The 17,682-nt window shown below is 34.3% G+C and overlaps 7 protein-coding genes across 7 annotated transcripts; all 7 read left to right on the top strand.

The window, feature by feature from the left end:
• Window positions 1-515: 515 nt before the first annotated feature.
• Window positions 516-1,598, top strand: LOC126672311 (putative pentatricopeptide repeat-containing protein At1g12700, mitochondrial). The gene has a single exon (XM_050366258.1). It carries the CDS (start codon window positions 516-518, stop codon window positions 1,596-1,598), a length of 1,083 nt encoding a protein of 360 aa, XP_050222215.1.
• A 1,554-nt stretch (window positions 1,599-3,152) lies between these two features.
• On the top strand, window positions 3,153-4,713 carry LOC126672310 (putative pentatricopeptide repeat-containing protein At1g12700, mitochondrial). Its single transcript, XM_050366257.1, has 3 exons — window positions 3,153-4,115; window positions 4,227-4,283; window positions 4,327-4,713. The coding sequence occupies exons 1-3, from the start codon at window positions 3,153-3,155 to the stop codon at window positions 4,711-4,713; spliced, it is 1,407 nt and encodes a 468-aa protein (XP_050222214.1).
• An 852-nt stretch (window positions 4,714-5,565) lies between these two features.
• LOC126672309 (putative pentatricopeptide repeat-containing protein At1g12700, mitochondrial) lies at window positions 5,566-7,237 on the top strand. The gene is made up of 3 exons (XM_050366256.1): window positions 5,566-6,639; window positions 6,751-6,807; window positions 6,851-7,237. Exons 1-3 carry the CDS (start codon window positions 5,566-5,568, stop codon window positions 7,235-7,237), a joined length of 1,518 nt encoding a protein of 505 aa, XP_050222213.1.
• An 852-nt stretch (window positions 7,238-8,089) lies between these two features.
• On the top strand, window positions 8,090-9,755 carry LOC126672308 (putative pentatricopeptide repeat-containing protein At1g12700, mitochondrial). Its single transcript, XM_050366254.1, has 3 exons — window positions 8,090-9,163; window positions 9,275-9,331; window positions 9,375-9,755. Exons 1-3 carry the CDS (start codon window positions 8,090-8,092, stop codon window positions 9,753-9,755), a joined length of 1,512 nt encoding a protein of 503 aa, XP_050222211.1.
• Window positions 9,756-10,614: 859 nt separating this feature from the next.
• Window positions 10,615-11,697, top strand: LOC126672307 (putative pentatricopeptide repeat-containing protein At1g12700, mitochondrial). The gene has a single exon (XM_050366253.1). The coding sequence runs from the start codon at window positions 10,615-10,617 to the stop codon at window positions 11,695-11,697; it is 1,083 nt and encodes a 360-aa protein (XP_050222210.1).
• A 1,441-nt stretch (window positions 11,698-13,138) lies between these two features.
• LOC126672306 (putative pentatricopeptide repeat-containing protein At1g12700, mitochondrial) lies at window positions 13,139-14,810 on the top strand. The gene is made up of 3 exons (XM_050366252.1): window positions 13,139-14,212; window positions 14,324-14,380; window positions 14,424-14,810. Exons 1-3 carry the CDS (start codon window positions 13,139-13,141, stop codon window positions 14,808-14,810), a joined length of 1,518 nt encoding a protein of 505 aa, XP_050222209.1.
• Window positions 14,811-15,662: 852 nt separating this feature from the next.
• Window positions 15,663-17,334, top strand: LOC126672304 (putative pentatricopeptide repeat-containing protein At1g12700, mitochondrial). Its single transcript, XM_050366251.1, has 3 exons — window positions 15,663-16,736; window positions 16,848-16,904; window positions 16,948-17,334. The coding sequence occupies exons 1-3, from the start codon at window positions 15,663-15,665 to the stop codon at window positions 17,332-17,334; spliced, it is 1,518 nt and encodes a 505-aa protein (XP_050222208.1).
• The last annotated feature ends 348 nt before the right edge of the window (window positions 17,335-17,682 follow it).

Below are 17,682 nucleotides of genomic sequence, written 5' to 3'. Positions count from 1 at the left end.
TGTTATAAAAATATGTAAACTAGATTTTCGTCAATGAGATGTATTGTTTGGGTCACCATGAGTAATGATAATTAAAAAATTGTACTAATAAATAAATAATTTTTCCATTTTTAATATTATTAGATACCATTTTGTAATAAAAAATATATATTTAGATTCAAGTTTAAAAACCAGATAAGTATAAAAATCTAAATTTTGCATTCACATTTAATTATATTTGAATTTGAATTATCATGAATCAAATCTTGTATCTTAAAAAAGTAAAGCATAAAATTAAAACATAAAATTATAAATTCTACACACTCAATTTTCTTAAATAAATTATCAGTAAAAGAAACAACAACAGAAATTTGCTGCGCCTAGTACATTATTCCACCATAAACTACACTCCCCCTTACTTTTGGTTCTTCGCAATAAAAATAGCAGCAGCTGCTCAAACCTATGTCGATCATTTTTTTTATCAAAGATGGTAATCGACTCTTTCGAGTCTCATATCGATCATTCACTTGCGCATAATGAGGCTCCGTAGGACCCTAAAACCCATTCTGTTGGTTGCAGCTGCACCTTCTGCTTTCAATAGTTTTGGGAAAATTGGTACCATATGTCATCTTCATACTTATACAAAAATGACTAATATTGATGATGCCCTACTTTCATTCAATACCATGCTTCACATCAACCCCTTACCTTCCATAGTTGAGTTTAATAAATTGTTATCTGCACTTGTCAGAATGAAACATTTTCAGGCCGTGCTTTCTCTTTGTAAGCGATTGGAATTGGCAGGACTTCCGTTTAATGCTTACACTATTAACATAGTGATGAATTGCTTCTGTCATTTGCATCGTGTCGATTTTGGATTCGCCATGCTAGGAAAAATCTTCAAACTCGGATTTCGGCTTGACGTGATTATGTTTAATCCCTTACTCAATGGCCTTTGTTTACAAGGTAAAATTGCCCAAGCTGTCGAGTTGTTTGATGATATAGAAGCCAAGGGTTATCAACTTGATGTTTATGCCTATTCTTCTGTTGCTAATTCCTTATGTAAAATTGGAAAATCCAGTGCTGCAATTAGTTTACTTCAAAGAATGAGAGAAAAAGGTTGTCAGCCAAATGTTGTGACCTATAATACAATTATCGACGGGCTTTGCAGGGAGGGTTTCATTACCACGGCTAAAAACCTTGTATTAGAGATGAAGAGAGAAAATATATTGGCTGATGTTGTAACTTACAGCTCTTTAATTCGTTGTCTTTTCAATTTAGGCCAATGCAAGGAAGCTTTAGCTTTACATAATGAAATGTTTGATTGGAAAATCAAGCCAGATGTAGTCATTTTTAATGTATTGGTCGATGGTTTGTGTAAAGAAGGGATGGTTTTAGAGGCTCGTGATATAGTTGAAACAATGACGCAGAGGGAGATAGAGCCGAATGTGGTCACTTACAATTCATTAATAGGTGGATATTGTCAGCAGAATCAATTAAGTGAGGCTAGAAAAGTATTTGACATTATGGTAAGCAAGGGTTGCACTCCTAATATTGTGACTTACAACATTTTGATTAAACTGTACTGCAAGAACAAAACGATGGATGATGTAAAATAATTTTTTAGTGAAATGCAGCATGAAAATATAATTGTTGCTCATAAAAATATAACACCTTCCGTAGTGGCTTTGTTTCATGAAATAGAAAAGAGTATGTTGAAGCCTGACTATGACAAAGACCGAAAGAAGGGAGGTGGCGGATTGATAACTCCTGCCAAGGTCCATATTTTTACTCATGTTTTTATTTTCTAAGCTTCCCTAGCATATTTGCAATATGACTCTTTTTACGCTTTTCGCAGACTTATATCCCTCCGCCGATGCTATACTAGGACAAACATCAAACTCCACGGCTGGTAATGGGGTAGATTTTGTTCCAAAGAAGAGAAAGACAGATGGCCAATCTATTATTGATGGTGTTGCAAAGGAGGGTCCAACTACTGGTGAGCAGAAGAAGAAAAAAACTGATCATGAAGAGACTTTGGTGCCAAATGGTGGCAAAAGAAACCATAAAGCTGGCAAAAATGCTGCGGAAAATGCTGATGCAGGAAAAAAGAAGACGAAGAAGCGAAAAAATTCCGAACAAGCCGAAGAAGAATCCGAAATGCCAAGCAAGAAGAAAGAAAAGAAGAAGAGAAAAAGTGAGGCATAAGAAATTCTGGTGTGAGGTTACAGGATCTAGGCAGTAACTCCATACTGGTCTACTGTATAATTTTGTTTCATTTTTTGTTTAGTTTATTGTATTGTCTCTAATTAATTATGGACATGATAATGAGCTGTTTTGTCAGAATTGGACATACTGCGGAAAATTACATTAGCAATTTATTTGCATGCTATGCTGCGACCAATTCAAGTTTGAGTGATTATTCCTTTTCTATTTTTTCTCAGTTGGTGGCAGTGATTTCATCTTTAGCTTTCGGCTTATCTCTCTTGACGTATCCAAAAATATTTTATTAAATTTTGTAGGTAATTTTCCATTTGATATTTAATGTTATAAAAATATGTAAACTAGATTTTCGTCAATGAGATGTATTGTTTGGGTCACCATGAGTAATGATAATTAAAAAATTGTACTAATAAATAAATAATTTTTCCATTTTTAATATTATTAGATACCATTTTGTAATAAAAAATATATATTTAGATTCAAGTTTAAAAACCAGATAAGTATAAAAATCTAAATTTTGCATTCACATTTAATTATATTTGAATTTGAATTATCATGAATCAAATCTTGTATCTTAAAAAAGTAAAGCATAAAATTAAAACATAAAATTATAAATTCTACACACTCAATTTTCTTAAATAAATTATCAGTAAAAGAAACAACAACAGAAATTTGCTGCGCCTAGTACATTATTCCACCATAAACTACACTCCCCCTTACTTTTGGTTCTTCGCAATAAAAATAGCAGCAGCTGCTCAAACCTATGTCGATCATTTTTTTTATCAAAGATGGTAATCGACTCTTTCGAGTCTCATATCGATCATTCACTTGCGCATAATGAGGCTCCGTAGGACCCTAAAACCCATTCTGTTGGTTGCAGCTGCACCTTCTGCTTTCAATAGTTTTGGGAAAATTGGTACACCATATGTCATCTTCATACTTATACAAAAATGACTAATATTGATGATGCCCTACTTTCATTCAATACCATGCTTCACATCAACCCCTTACCTTCCATAGTTGAGTTTAATAAATTGTTATCTGCACTTGTCAGAATGAAACATTTTCAGGCCGTGCTTTCTCTTTGTAAGCGATTGGAATTGGCAGGACTTCCGTTTAATGCTTACACTATTAACATAGTGATGAATTGCTTCTGTCATTTGCATCGTGTCGATTTTGGATTCGCCATGCTAGGAAAAATCTTCAAACTCGGATTTCGGCTTGACGTGATTATGTTTAATCCCTTACTCAATGGCCTTTGTTTACAAGGTAAAATTGCCCAAGCTGTCGAGTTGTTTGATGATATAGAAGCCAAGGGTTATCAACTTGATGTTTATGCCTATTCTTCTGTTGCTAATTCCTTATGTAAAATTGGAAAATCCAGTGCTGCAATTAGTTTACTTCAAAGAATGAGAGAAAAAGGTTGTCAGCCAAATGTTGTGACCTATAATACAATTATCGACGGGCTTTGCAGGGAGGGTTTCATTACCACGGCTAAAAACCTTGTATTAGAGATGAAGAGAGAAAATATATTGGCTGATGTTGTAACTTACAGCTCTTTAATTCGTTGTCGTTTCAATTTAGGCCAATGCAAGGAAGCTTTAGCTTTACATAATGAAATGTTTGATTGGAAAATCAAGCCAGATGTAGTCATTTTCAATGTATTGGTCGATGGTTTGTGTAAAGAAGGGATGGTTTTAGAGGCTCGTGATATAGTTGAAACAATGACGCAGAGGGAGATAGAGCCGAATGTGGTCACTTACAATTCATTAATAGGTGGATATTGTCAGCAGAATCAATTAAGTGAGGCTAGAAAAGTATTTGACATTATGGTAAGCAAGGGTTGCACTCCTAATATTGTGACTTACAACATTTTGATTAAACTGTACTGCAAGAACAAAACGATGGATGATGTAAAACAATTTTTTAGTGAAATGCAGCATGAAAATATAATTGTTGCTCATAAAAATATAACACCTTCCGTAGTGGCTTTGTTTCATGAAATAGAAAAGAGTATGTTGAAGCCTGACTATGACAAAGACCGAAAGAAGGGAGGTGGCGGATTGATAACTCCTGCCAAGGTCCATATTTTTACTCATGTTTTTATTTTCTAAGCTTCCCTAGCATATTTGCAATATGACTCTTTTTACGCTTTTCGCAGACTTATATCCCTCCGCCGATGCTATACTAGGACAAACATCAAACTCCACGGCTGGTAATGGGGTAGATTTTGTTCCAAAGAAGAGAAAGACAGATGGCCAATCTATTATTGATGGTGTTGCAAAGGAGGGTCCAACTACTGGTGAGCAGAAGAAGAAAAAAACTGATCATGAAGAGACTTTGGTGCCAAATGGTGGCAAAAGAAACCATAAAGCTGGCAAAAATGCTGCGGAAAATGCTGATGCAGGAAAAAAGAAGACGAAGAAGCGAAAAAATTCCGAACAAGCCGAAGAAGAATCCGAAATGCCAAGCAAGAAGAAAGAAAAGAAGAAGAGAAAAAGTGAGGCATAAGAAATTCTGGTGTGAGGTTACAGGATCTAGGCAGTAACTCCATACTGGTCTACTGTATAATTTTGTTTCATTTTTTGTTTAGTTTATTGTATTGTCTCTAATTAATTATGGACATGATAATGAGCTGTTTTGTCAGAATTGGACATACTGCGGAAAATTACATTAGCAATTTATTTGCATGCTATGCTGCGACCAATTCAAGTTTGAGTGATTATTCCTTTTCTATTTTTTCTCAGTTGGTGGCAGTGATTTCATCTTTAGCTTTCGGCTTATCTCTCTTGACGTATCCAAAAATATTTTATTAAATTTTGTAGGTAATTTTCCATTTGATATTTAATGTTATAAAAATATGTAAACTAGATTTTCGTCAATGAGATGTATTGTTTGGGTCACCATGAGTAATGATAATTAAAAAATTGTACTAATAAATAAATAATTTTTCCATTTTTAATATTATTAGATACCATTTTGTAATAAAAAATATATATTTAGATTCAAGTTTAAAAACCAGATAAGTATAAAAATCTAAATTTTGCATTCACATTTAATTATATTTGAATTTGAATTATCATGAATCAAATCTTGTATCTTAAAAAAGTAAAGCATAAAATTAAAACATAAAATTATAAATTCTACACACTCAATTTTCTTAAATAAATTATCAGTAAAAGAAACAACAACAGAAATTTGCTGCGCCTAGTACATTATTCCACCATAAACTACACTCCCCCTTACTTTTGGTTCTTCGCAATAAAAATAGCAGCAGCTGCTCAAACCTATGTCGATCATTTTTTTTATCAAAGATGGTAATCGACTCTTTCGAGTCTCATATCGATCATTCACTTGCGCATAATGAGGCTCCGTAGGACCCTAAAACCCATTCTGTTGGTTGCAGCTGCACCTTCTGCTTTCAATAGTTTTGGGAAAATTGGTACCATATGTCATCTTCATACTTATACAAAAATGACTAATATTGATGATGCCCTACTTTCATTCAATACCATGCTTCACATCAACCCCTTACCTTCCATAGTTGAGTTTAATAAATTGTTATCTGCACTTGTCAGAATGAAACATTTTCAGGCCGTGCTTTCTCTTTGTAAGCGATTGGAATTGGCAGGACTTCCGTTTAATGCTTACACTATTAACATAGTGATGAATTGCTTCTGTCATTTGCATCGTGTCGATTTTGGATTCGCCATGCTAGGAAAAATCTTCAAACTCGGATTTCGGCTTGACGTGATTATGTTTAATCCCTTACTCAATGGCCTTTGTTTACAAGGTAAAATTGCCCAAGCTGTCGAGTTGTTTGATGATATAGAAGCCAAGGGTTATCAACTTGATGTTTATGCCTATTCTTCTGTTGCTAATTCCTTATGTAAAATTGGAAAATCCAGTGCTGCAATTAGTTTACTTCAAAGAATGAGAGAAAAAGGTTGTCAGCCAAATGTTGTGACCTATAATACAATTATCGACGGGCTTTGCAGGGAGGGTTTCATTACCACGGCTAAAAACCTTGTATTAGAGATGAAGAGAGAAAATATATTGGCTGATGTTGTAACTTACAGCTCTTTAATTCGTTGTCGTTTCAATTTAGGCCAATGCAAGGAAGCTTTAGCTTTACATAATGAAATGTTTGATTGGAAAATCAAGCCAGATGTAGTCATTTTCAATGTATTGGTCGATGGTTTGTGTAAAGAAGGGATGGTTTTAGAGGCTCGTGATATAGTTGAAACAATGACGCAGAGGGAGATAGAGCCGAATGTGGTCACTTACAATTCATTAATAGGTGGATATTGTCAGCAGAATCAATTAAGTGAGGCTAGAAAAGTATTTGACATTATGGTAAGCAAGGGTTGCACTCCTAATATTGTGACTTACAACATTTTGATTAAACTGTACTGCAAGAACAAAACGATGGATGATGTAAAACAATTTTTTAGTGAAATGCAGCATGAAAATATAATTGTTGCTCATAAAAATATAACACCTTCCGTAGTGGCTTTGTTTCATGAAATAGAAAAGAGTATGTTGAAGCCTGACTATGACAAAGACCGAAAGAAGGGAGGTGGCGGATTGATAACTCCTGCCAAGGTCCATATTTTTACTCATGTTTTTATTTTCTAAGCTTCCCTAGCATATTTGCAATATGACTCTTTTTACGCTTTTCGCAGACTTATATCCCTCCGCCGATGCTATACTAGGACAAACATCAAACTCCACGGCTGGTAATGGGGTAGATTTTGTTCCAAAGAAGAGAAAGACAGATGGCCAATCTATTATTGATGGTGTTGCAAAGGAGGGTCCAACTACTGGTGAGCAGAAGAAGAAAAAAACTGATCATGAAGAGACTTTGGTGCCAAATGGTGGCAAAAGAAACCATAAAGCTGGCAAAAATGCTGCGGAAAATGCTGATGCAGGAAAAAAGAAGACGAAGAAGCGAAAAAATTCCGAACAAGCCGAAGAAGAATCCGAAATGCCAAGCAAGAAGAAAGAAAAGAAGAAGAGAAAAAGTGAGGCATAAGAAATTCTGGTGTGAGGTTACAGGATCTAGGCAGTAACTCCATACTGGTCTACTGTATAATTTTGTTTCATTTTTTGTTTAGTTTATTGTATTGTCTCTAATTAATTATGGACATGATAATGAGCTGTTTTGTCAGAATTGGACATACTGCGGAAAATTACATTAGCAATTTATTTGCATGCTATGCTGCGACCAATTCAAGTTTGAGTGATTATTCCTTTTCTATTTTTTCTCAGTTGGTGGCAGTGATTTCATCTTTAGCTTTCGGCTTATCTCTCTTGACTTATCCAAAAATATTTTATTAAATTTTGTAGGTAATTTTCCATTTGATATTTAATGTTATAAAAATATGTAAACTAGATTTTCGTCAATGAGATGTATTGTTTGGGTCACCATGAGTAATGATAATTAAAAAATTGTACTAATAAATAAATAATTTTTCCATTTTTAATATTATTAGATACCATTTTGTAATAAAAAATATATATTTAGATTCAAGTTTAAAAACCAGATAAGTATAAAAATCTAAATTTTGCATTCACATTTAATTATATTTGAATTTGAATTATCATGAATCAAATCTTGTATCTTAAAAAAGTAAAGCATAAAATTAAAACATAAAATTATAAATTCTACACACTCAATTTTCTTAAATAAATTATCAGTAAAAGAAACAACAACAGAAATTTGCTGCGCCTAGTACATTATTCCACCATAAACTACACTCCCCCTTACTTTTGGTTCTTCGCAATAAAAATAGCAGCAGCTGCTCAAACCTATGTCGATCATTTTTTTTATCAAAGATGGTAATCGACTCTTTCGAGTCTCATATCGATCATTCACTTGCGCATAATGAGGCTCCGTAGGACCCTAAAACCCATTCTGTTGGTTGCAGCTGCACCTTCTGCTTTCAATAGTTTTGGGAAAATTGGTACCATATGTCATCTTCATACTTATACAAAAATGACTAATATTGATGATGCCCTACTTTCATTCAATACCATGCTTCACATCAACCCCTTACCTTCCATAGTTGAGTTTAATAAATTGTTATCTGCACTTGTCAGAATGAAACATTTTCAGGCCGTGCTTTCTCTTTGTAAGCGATTGGAATTGGCAGGACTTCCGTTTAATGCTTACACTATTAACATAGTGATGAATTGCTTCTGTCATTTGCATCGTGTCGATTTTGGATTCGCCATGCTAGGAAAAATCTTCAAACTCGGATTTCGGCTTGACGTGATTATGTTTAATCCCTTACTCAATGGCCTTTGTTTACAAGGTAAAATTGCCCAAGCTGTCGAGTTGTTTGATGATATAGAAGCCAAGGGTTATCAACTTGATGTTTATGCCTATTCTTCTGTTGCTAATTCCTTATGTAAAATTGGAAAATCCAGTGCTGCAATTAGTTTACTTCAAAGAATGAGAGAAAAAGGTTGTCAGCCAAATGTTGTGACCTATAATACAATTATCGACGGGCTTTGCAGGGAGGGTTTCATTACCACGGCTAAAAACCTTGTATTAGAGATGAAGAGAGAAAATATATTGGCTGATGTTGTAACTTACAGCTCTTTAATTCGTTGTCTTTTCAATTTAGGCCAATGCAAGGAAGCTTTAGCTTTACATAATGAAATGTTTGATTGGAAAATCAAGCCAGATGTAGTCATTTTCAATGTATTGGTCGATGGTTTGTGTAAAGAAGGGATGGTTTTAGAGGCTCGTGATATAGTTGAAACAATGACGCAGAGGGAGATAGAGCCGAATGTGGTCACTTACAATTCATTAATAGGTGGATATTGTCAGCAGAATCAATTAAGTGAGGCTAGAAAAGTATTTGACATTATGGTAAGCAAGGGTTGCACTCCTAATATTGTGACTTACAACATTTTGATTAAACTGTACTGCAAGAACAAAACGATGGATGATGTAAAACAATTTTTTAGTGAAATGCAGCATGAAAATATAATTGTTGCTCATAAAAATATAACACCTTCCGTAGTGGCTTTGTTTCATGAAATAGAAAAGAGTATGTTGAAGCCTGACTATGACAAAGACCGAAAGAAGGGAGGTGGCGGATTGATAACTCCTGCCAAGGTCCATATTTTTACTCATGTTTTTATTTTCTAAGCTTCCCTAGCATATTTGCAATATGACTCTTTTTACGCTTTTCGCAGACTTATATCCCTCCGCCGATGCTATACTAGGACAAACATCAAACTCCACGGCTGGTAATGGGGTAGATTTTGTTCCAAAGAAGAGAAAGACAGATGGCCAATCTATTATTGATGGTGTTGCAAAGGAGGGTCCAACTACTGGTGAGCAGAAGAAGAAAAAAACTGATCATGAAGAGACTTTGGTGCCAAATGGTGGCAAAAGAAACCATAAAGCTGGCAAAAATGCTGCGGAAAATGCTGATGCAGGAAAAAAGAAGACGAAGAAGCGAAAAAAATTCCGAACAAGCCGAAGAAGAATCCGAAATGCCAAGCAAGAAGAAAGAAAAGAAGAAGAGAAAAAGTGAGGCATAAGAAATTCTGGTGTGAGGTTACAGGATCTAGGCAGTAACTCCATACTGGTCTACTGTATAATTTTGTTTCATTTTTTGTTTAGTTTATTGTATTGTCTCTAATTAATTATGGACATGATAATGAGCTGTTTTGTCAGAATTGGACATACTGCGGAAAATTACATTAGCAATTTATTTGCATGCTATGCTGCGACCAATTCAAGTTTGAGTGATTATTCCTTTTCTATTTTTTCTCAGTTGGTGGCAGTGATTTCATCTTTAGCTTTCGGCTTATTTCTCTTGACGTATCCAAAAATATTTTATTAAATTTTGTAGGTAATTTTCCATTTGATATTTAATATTATAAAAATATGTAAACTAGATTTTCGTCAATGAGATGTATTGTTTGGGTCACCATGAGTAATGATAATTAAAAAATTGTACTAATAAATAAATAATTTTTCCATTTTTAATATTATTAGATACCATTTTGTAATAAAAAATATATATTTAGATTCAAGTTTAAAAACCAGATAAGTATAAAAATCTAAATTTTGCATTCACATTTAATTATATTTGAATTTGAATTATCATGAATCAAATCTTGTATCTTAAAAAAGTAAAGCATAAAATTAAAACATAAAATTATAAATTCTACACACTCAATTTTCTTAAATAAATTATCAGTAAAAGAAACAACAACAGAAATTTGCTGCGCCTAGTACATTATTCCACCATAAACTACACTCCCCCTTACTTTTGGTTCTTCGCAATAAAAATAGCAGCAGCTGCTCAAACCTATGTCGATCATTTTTTTTATCAAAGATGGTAATCGACTCTTTCGAGTCTCATATCGATCATTCACTTGCGCATAATGAGGCTCCGTAGGACCCTAAAACCCATTCTGTTGGTTGCAGCTGCACCTTCTGCTTTCAATAGTTTTGGGAAAATTGGTACCATATGTCATCTTCATACTTATACAAAAATGACTAATATTGATGATGCCCTACTTTCATTCAATACCATGCTTCACATCAACCCCTTACCTTCCATAGTTGAGTTTAATAAATTGTTATCTGCACTTGTCAGAATGAAACATTTTCAGGCCGTGCTTTCTCTTTGTAAGCGATTGGAATTGGCAGGACTTCCGTTTAATGCTTACACTATTAACATAGTGATGAATTGCTTCTGTCATTTGCATCGTGTCGATTTTGGATTCGCCATGCTAGGAAAAATCTTCAAACTCGGATTTCGGCTTGACGTGATTATGTTTAATCCCTTACTCAATGGCCTTTGTTTACAAGGTAAAATTGCCCAAGCTGTCGAGTTGTTTGATGATATAGAAGCCAAGGGTTATCAACTTGATGTTTATGCCTATTCTTCTGTTGCTAATTCCTTATGTAAAATTGGAAAATCCAGTGCTGCAATTAGTTTACTTCAAAGAATGAGAGAAAAAGGTTGTCAGCCAAATGTTGTGACCTATAATACAATTATCGACGGGCTTTGCAGGGAGGGTTTCATTACCACGGCTAAAAACCTTGTATTAGAGATGAAGAGAGAAAATATATTGGCTGATGTTGTAACTTACAGCTCTTTAATTCGTTGTCTTTTCAATTTAGGCCAATGCAAGGAAGCTTTAGCTTTACATAATGAAATGTTTGATTGGAAAATCAAGCCAGATGTAGTCATTTTTAATGTATTGGTCGATGGTTTGTGTAAAGAAGGGATGGTTTTAGAGGCTCGTGATATAGTTGAAACAATGACGCAGAGGGAGATAGAGCCGAATGTGGTCACTTACAATTCATTAATAGGTGGATATTGTCAGCAGAATCAATTAAGTGAGGCTAGAAAAGTATTTGACATTATGGTAAGCAAGGGTTGCACTCCTAATATTGTGACTTACAACATTTTGATTAAACTGTACTGCAAGAACAAAACGATGGATGATGTAAAATAATTTTTTAGTGAAATGCAGCATGAAAATATAATTGTTGCTCATAAAAATATAACACCTTCCGTAGTGGCTTTGTTTCATGAAATAGAAAAGAGTATGTTGAAGCCTGACTATGACAAAGACCGAAAGAAGGGAGGTGGCGGATTGATAACTCCTGCCAAGGTCCATATTTTTACTCATGTTTTTATTTTCTAAGCTTCCCTAGCATATTTGCAATATGACTCTTTTTACGCTTTTCGCAGACTTATATCCCTCCGCCGATGCTATACTAGGACAAACATCAAACTCCACGGCTGGTAATGGGGTAGATTTTGTTCCAAAGAAGAGAAAGACAGATGGCCAATCTATTATTGATGGTGTTGCAAAGGAGGGTCCAACTACTGGTGAGCAGAAGAAGAAAAAAACTGATCATGAAGAGACTTTGGTGCCAAATGGTGGCAAAAGAAACCATAAAGCTGGCAAAAATGCTGCGGAAAATGCTGATGCAGGAAAAAAGAAGACGAAGAAGCGAAAAAATTCCGAACAAGCCGAAGAAGAATCCGAAATGCCAAGCAAGAAGAAAGAAAAGAAGAAGAGAAAAAGTGAGGCATAAGAAATTCTGGTGTGAGGTTACAGGATCTAGGCAGTAACTCCATACTGGTCTACTGTATAATTTTGTTTCATTTTTTGTTTAGTTTATTGTATTGTCTCTAATTAATTATGGACATGATAATGAGCTGTTTTGTCAGAATTGGACATACTGCGGAAAATTACATTAGCAATTTATTTGCATGCTATGCTGCGACCAATTCAAGTTTGAGTGATTATTCCTTTTCTATTTTTTCTCAGTTGGTGGCAGTGATTTCATCTTTAGCTTTCGGCTTATCTCTCTTGACGTATCCAAAAATATTTTATTAAATTTTGTAGGTAATTTTCCATTTGATATTTAATGTTATAAAAATATGTAAACTAGATTTTCGTCAATGAGATGTATTGTTTGGGTCACCATGAGTAATGATAATTAAAAAATTGTACTAATAAATAAATAATTTTTCCATTTTTAATATTATTAGATACCATTTTGTAATAAAAAATATATATTTAGATTCAAGTTTAAAAACCAGATAAGTATAAAAATCTAAATTTTGCATTCACATTTAATTATATTTGAATTTGAATTATCATGAATCAAATCTTGTATCTTAAAAAAGTAAAGCATAAAATTAAAACATAAAATTATAAATTCTACACACTCAATTTTCTTAAATAAATTATCAGTAAAAGAAACAACAACAGAAATTTGCTGCGCCTAGTACATTATTCCACCATAAACTACACTCCCCCTTACTTTTGGTTCTTCGCAATAAAAATAGCAGCAGCTGCTCAAACCTATGTCGATCATTTTTTTTATCAAAGATGGTAATCGACTCTTTCGAGTCTCATATCGATCATTCACTTGCGCATAATGAGGCTCCGTAGGACCCTAAAACCCATTCTGTTGGTTGCAGCTGCACCTTCTGCTTTCAATAGTTTTGGGAAAATTGGTACCATATGTCATCTTCATACTTATACAAAAATGACTAATATTGATGATGCCCTACTTTCATTCAATACCATGCTTCACATCAACCCCTTACCTTCCATAGTTGAGTTTAATAAATTGTTATCTGCACTTGTCAGAATGAAACATTTTCAGGCCGTGCTTTCTCTTTGTAAGCGATTGGAATTGGCAGGACTTCCGTTTAATGCTTACACTATTAACATAGTGATGAATTGCTTCTGTCATTTGCATCGTGTCGATTTTGGATTCGCCATGCTAGGAAAAATCTTCAAACTCGGATTTCGGCTTGACGTGATTATGTTTAATCCCTTACTCAATGGCCTTTGTTTACAAGGTAAAATTGCCCAAGCTGTCGAGTTGTTTGATGATATAGAAGCCAAGGGTTATCAACTTGATGTTTATGCCTATTCTTCTGTTGCTAATTCCTTATGTAAAATTGGAAAATCCAGTGCTGCAATTAGTTTACTTCAAAGAATGAGAGAAAAAGGTTGTCAGCCAAATGTTGTGACCTATAATACAATTATCGACGGGCTTTGCAGGGAGGGTTTCATTACCACGGCTAAAAACCTTGTATTAGAGATGAAGAGAGAAAATATATTGGCTGATGTTGTAACTTACAGCTCTTTAATTCGTTGTCTTTTCAATTTAGGCCAATGCAAGGAAGCTTTAGCTTTACATAATGAAATGTTTGATTGGAAAATCAAGCCAGATGTAGTCATTTTCAATGTATTGGTCGATGGTTTGTGTAAAGAAGGGATGGTTTTAGAGGCTCGTGATATAGTTGAAACAATGACGCAGAGGGAGATAGAGCCGAATGTGGTCACTTACAATTCATTAATAGGTGGATATTGTCAGCAGAATCAATTAAGTGAGGCTAGAAAAGTATTTGACATTATGGTAAGCAAGGGTTGCACTCCTAATATTGTGACTTACAACATTTTGATTAAACTGTACTGCAAGAACAAAACGATGGATGATGTAAAACAATTTTTTAGTGAAATGCAGCATGAAAATATAATTGTTGCTCATAAAAATATAACACCTTCCGTAGTGGCTTTGTTTCATGAAATAGAAAAGAGTATGTTGAAGCCTGACTATGACAAAGACCGAAAGAAGGGAGGTGGCGGATTGATAACTCCTGCCAAGGTCCATATTTTTACTCATGTTTTTATTTTCTAAGCTTCCCTAGCATATTTGCAATATGACTCTTTTTACGCTTTTCGCAGACTTATATCCCTCCGCCGATGCTATACTAGGACAAACATCAAACTCCACGGCTGGTAATGGGGTAGATTTTGTTCCAAAGAAGAGAAAGACAGATGGCCAATCTATTATTGATGGTGTTGCAAAGGAGGGTCCAACTACTGGTGAGCAGAAGAAGAAAAAAACTGATCATGAAGAGACTTTGGTGCCAAATGGTGGCAAAAGAAACCATAAAGCTGGCAAAAATGCTGCGGAAAATGCTGATGCAGGAAAAAAGAAGACGAAGAAGCGAAAAAATTCCGAACAAGCCGAAGAAGAATCCGAAATGCCAAGCAAGAAGAAAGAAAAGAAGAAGAGAAAAAGTGAGGCATAAGAAATTCTGGTGTGAGGTTACAGGATCTAGGCAGTAACTCCATACTGGTCTACTGTATAATTTTGTTTCATTTTTTGTTTAGTTTATTGTATTGTCTCTAATTAATTATGGACATGATAATGAGCTGTTTTGTCAGAATTGGACATACTGCGGAAAATTACATTAGCAATTTATTTGCATGCTATGCTGCGACCAATTCAAGTTTGAGTGATTATTCCTTTTCTATTTTTTCTCAGTTGGTGGCAGTGATTTCATCTTTAGCTTTCGGCTTATCTCTCTTGACGTATCCAAAAATATTTTATTAAATTTTGTAGGTAATTTTCCATTTGATATTTAATGTTATAAAAATATGTAAACTAGATTTTCGTTAATGAGATGTATTGTTTGGGTCACCATGAGTAATGATAATTAAAAAATTGTACTAATAAATAAATAATTTTTCCATTTTTAATATTATTAGATACCATTTTGTAATAAAAAATATATATTTAGATTCAAGTTTAAAAACCAGATAAGTATAAAAATCTAAATTTTGCATTCACATTTAATTATATTTGAATTTGAATTATCATGAATCAAATCTTGTATCTTAAAAAAGTAAAGCATAAAATTAAAACATAAAATTATAAATTCTACACACTCAATTTTCTTAAATAAATTATCAGTAAAAGAAACAACAACAGAAATTTGCTGCGCCTAGTACATTATTCCACCATAAACTACACTCCCCCTTACTTTTGGTTCTTCGCAATAAAAATAGCAGCAGCTGCTCAAACCTATGTCGATCATTTTTTTTATCAAAGATGGTAATCGACTCTTTCGAGTCTCATATCGATCATTCACTTGCGCATAATGAGGCTCCGTAGGACCCTAAAACCCATTCTGTTGGTTGCAGCTGCACCTTCTGCTTTCAATAGTTTTGGGAAAATTGGTACCATATGTCATCTTCATACTTATACAAAAATGACTAATATTGATGATGCCCTACTTTCATTCAATACCATGCTTCACATCAACCCCTTACCTTCCATAGTTGAGTTTAATAAATTGTTATCTGCACTTGTCAGAATGAAACATTTTCAGGCCGTGCTTTCTCTTTGTAAGCGATTGGAATTGGCAGGACTTCCGTTTAATGCTTACACTATTAACATAGTGATGAATTGCTTCTGTCATTTGCATCGTGTCGATTTTGGATTCGCCATGCTAGGAAAAATCTTCAAACTCGGATTTCGGCTTGACGTGATTATGTTTAATCCCTTACTCAATGGCCTTTGTTTACAAGGTAAAATTGCCCAAGCTGTCGAGTTGTTTGATGATATAGAAGCCAAGGGTTATCAACTTGATGTTTATGCCTATTCTTCTGTTGCTAATTCCTTATGTAAAATTGGAAAATCCAGTGCTGCAATTAGTTTACTTCAAAGAATGAGAGAAAAAGGTTGTCAGCCAAATGTTGTGACCTATAATACAATTATCGACGGGCTTTGCAGGGAGGGTTTCATTACCACGGCTAAAAACCTTGTATTAGAGATGAAGAGAGAAAATATATTGGCTGATGTTGTAACTTACAGCTCTTTAATTCGTTGTCTTTTCAATTTAGGCCAATGCAAGGAAGCTTTAGCTTTACATAATGAAATGTTTGATTGGAAAATCAAGCCAGATGTAGTCATTTTCAATGTATTGGTCGATGGTTTGTGTAAAGAAGGGATGGTTTTAGAGGCTCGTGATATAGTTGAAACAATGACGCAGAGGGAGATAGAGCCGAATGTGGTCACTTACAATTCATTAATAGGTGGATATTGTCAGCAGAATCAATTAAGTGAGGCTAGAAAAGTATTTGACATTATGGTAAGCAAGGGTTGCACTCCTAATATTGTGACTTACAACATTTTGATTAAACTGTACTGCAAGAACAAAACGATGGATGATGTAAAACAATTTTTTAGTGAAATGCAGCATGAAAATATAATTGTTGCTCATAAAAATATAACACCTTCCGTAGTGGCTTTGTTTCATGAAATAGAAAAGAGTATGTTGAAGCCTGACTATGACAAAGACCGAAAGAAGGGAGGTGGCGGATTGATAACTCCTGCCAAGGTCCATATTTTTACTCATGTTTTTATTTTCTAAGCTTCCCTAGCATATTTGCAATATGACTCTTTTTACGCTTTTCGCAGACTTATATCCCTCCGCCGATGCTATACTAGGACAAACATCAAACTCCACGGCTGGTAATGGGGTAGATTTTGTTCCAAAGAAGAGAAAGACAGATGGCCAATCTATTATTGATGGTGTTGCAAAGGAGGGTCCAACTACTGGTGAGCAGAAGAAGAAAAAAACTGATCATGAAGAGACTTTGGTGCCAAATGGTGGCAAAAGAAACCATAAAGCTGGCAAAAATGCTGCGGAAAATGCTGATGCAGAAAAAAAGAAGACGAAGAAGCGAAAAAATTCCGAACAAGCCGAAGAAGAATCCGAAATGCCAAGCAAGAAGAAAGAAAAGAAGAAGAGAAAAAGTGAGGCATAAGAAATTCTGGTGTGAGGTTACAGGATCTAGGCAGTAACTCCATACTGGTCTACTGTATAATTTTGTTTCATTTTTTGTTTAGTTTATTGTATTGTCTCTAATTAATTATGGACATGATAATGAGCTGTTTTGTCAGAATTGGACATACTGCGGAAAATTACATTAGCAATTTATTTGCATGCTATGCTGCGACCAATTCAAGTTTGAGTGATTATTCCTTTTCTATTTTTTCTCAGTTGGTGGTAGTGATTTCATCTTTAGCTTTCGGCTTATCTCTCTTGACGTATCCAAAAATATTTTATTAAATTTTGTAGGTAATTTTCCATTTGATATTTAATGTTATAAAAA

Source organism: Mercurialis annua, linkage group LG3 (assembly GCF_937616625.2).
Source record: "Mercurialis annua linkage group LG3, ddMerAnnu1.2, whole genome shotgun sequence".
NCBI lineage: Eukaryota > Viridiplantae > Streptophyta > Magnoliopsida > Malpighiales > Euphorbiaceae > Mercurialis > Mercurialis annua.
Note: the sequence above shows the minus strand (reverse complement) of the source record. Positions and strands in the feature narration are given on the sequence as shown.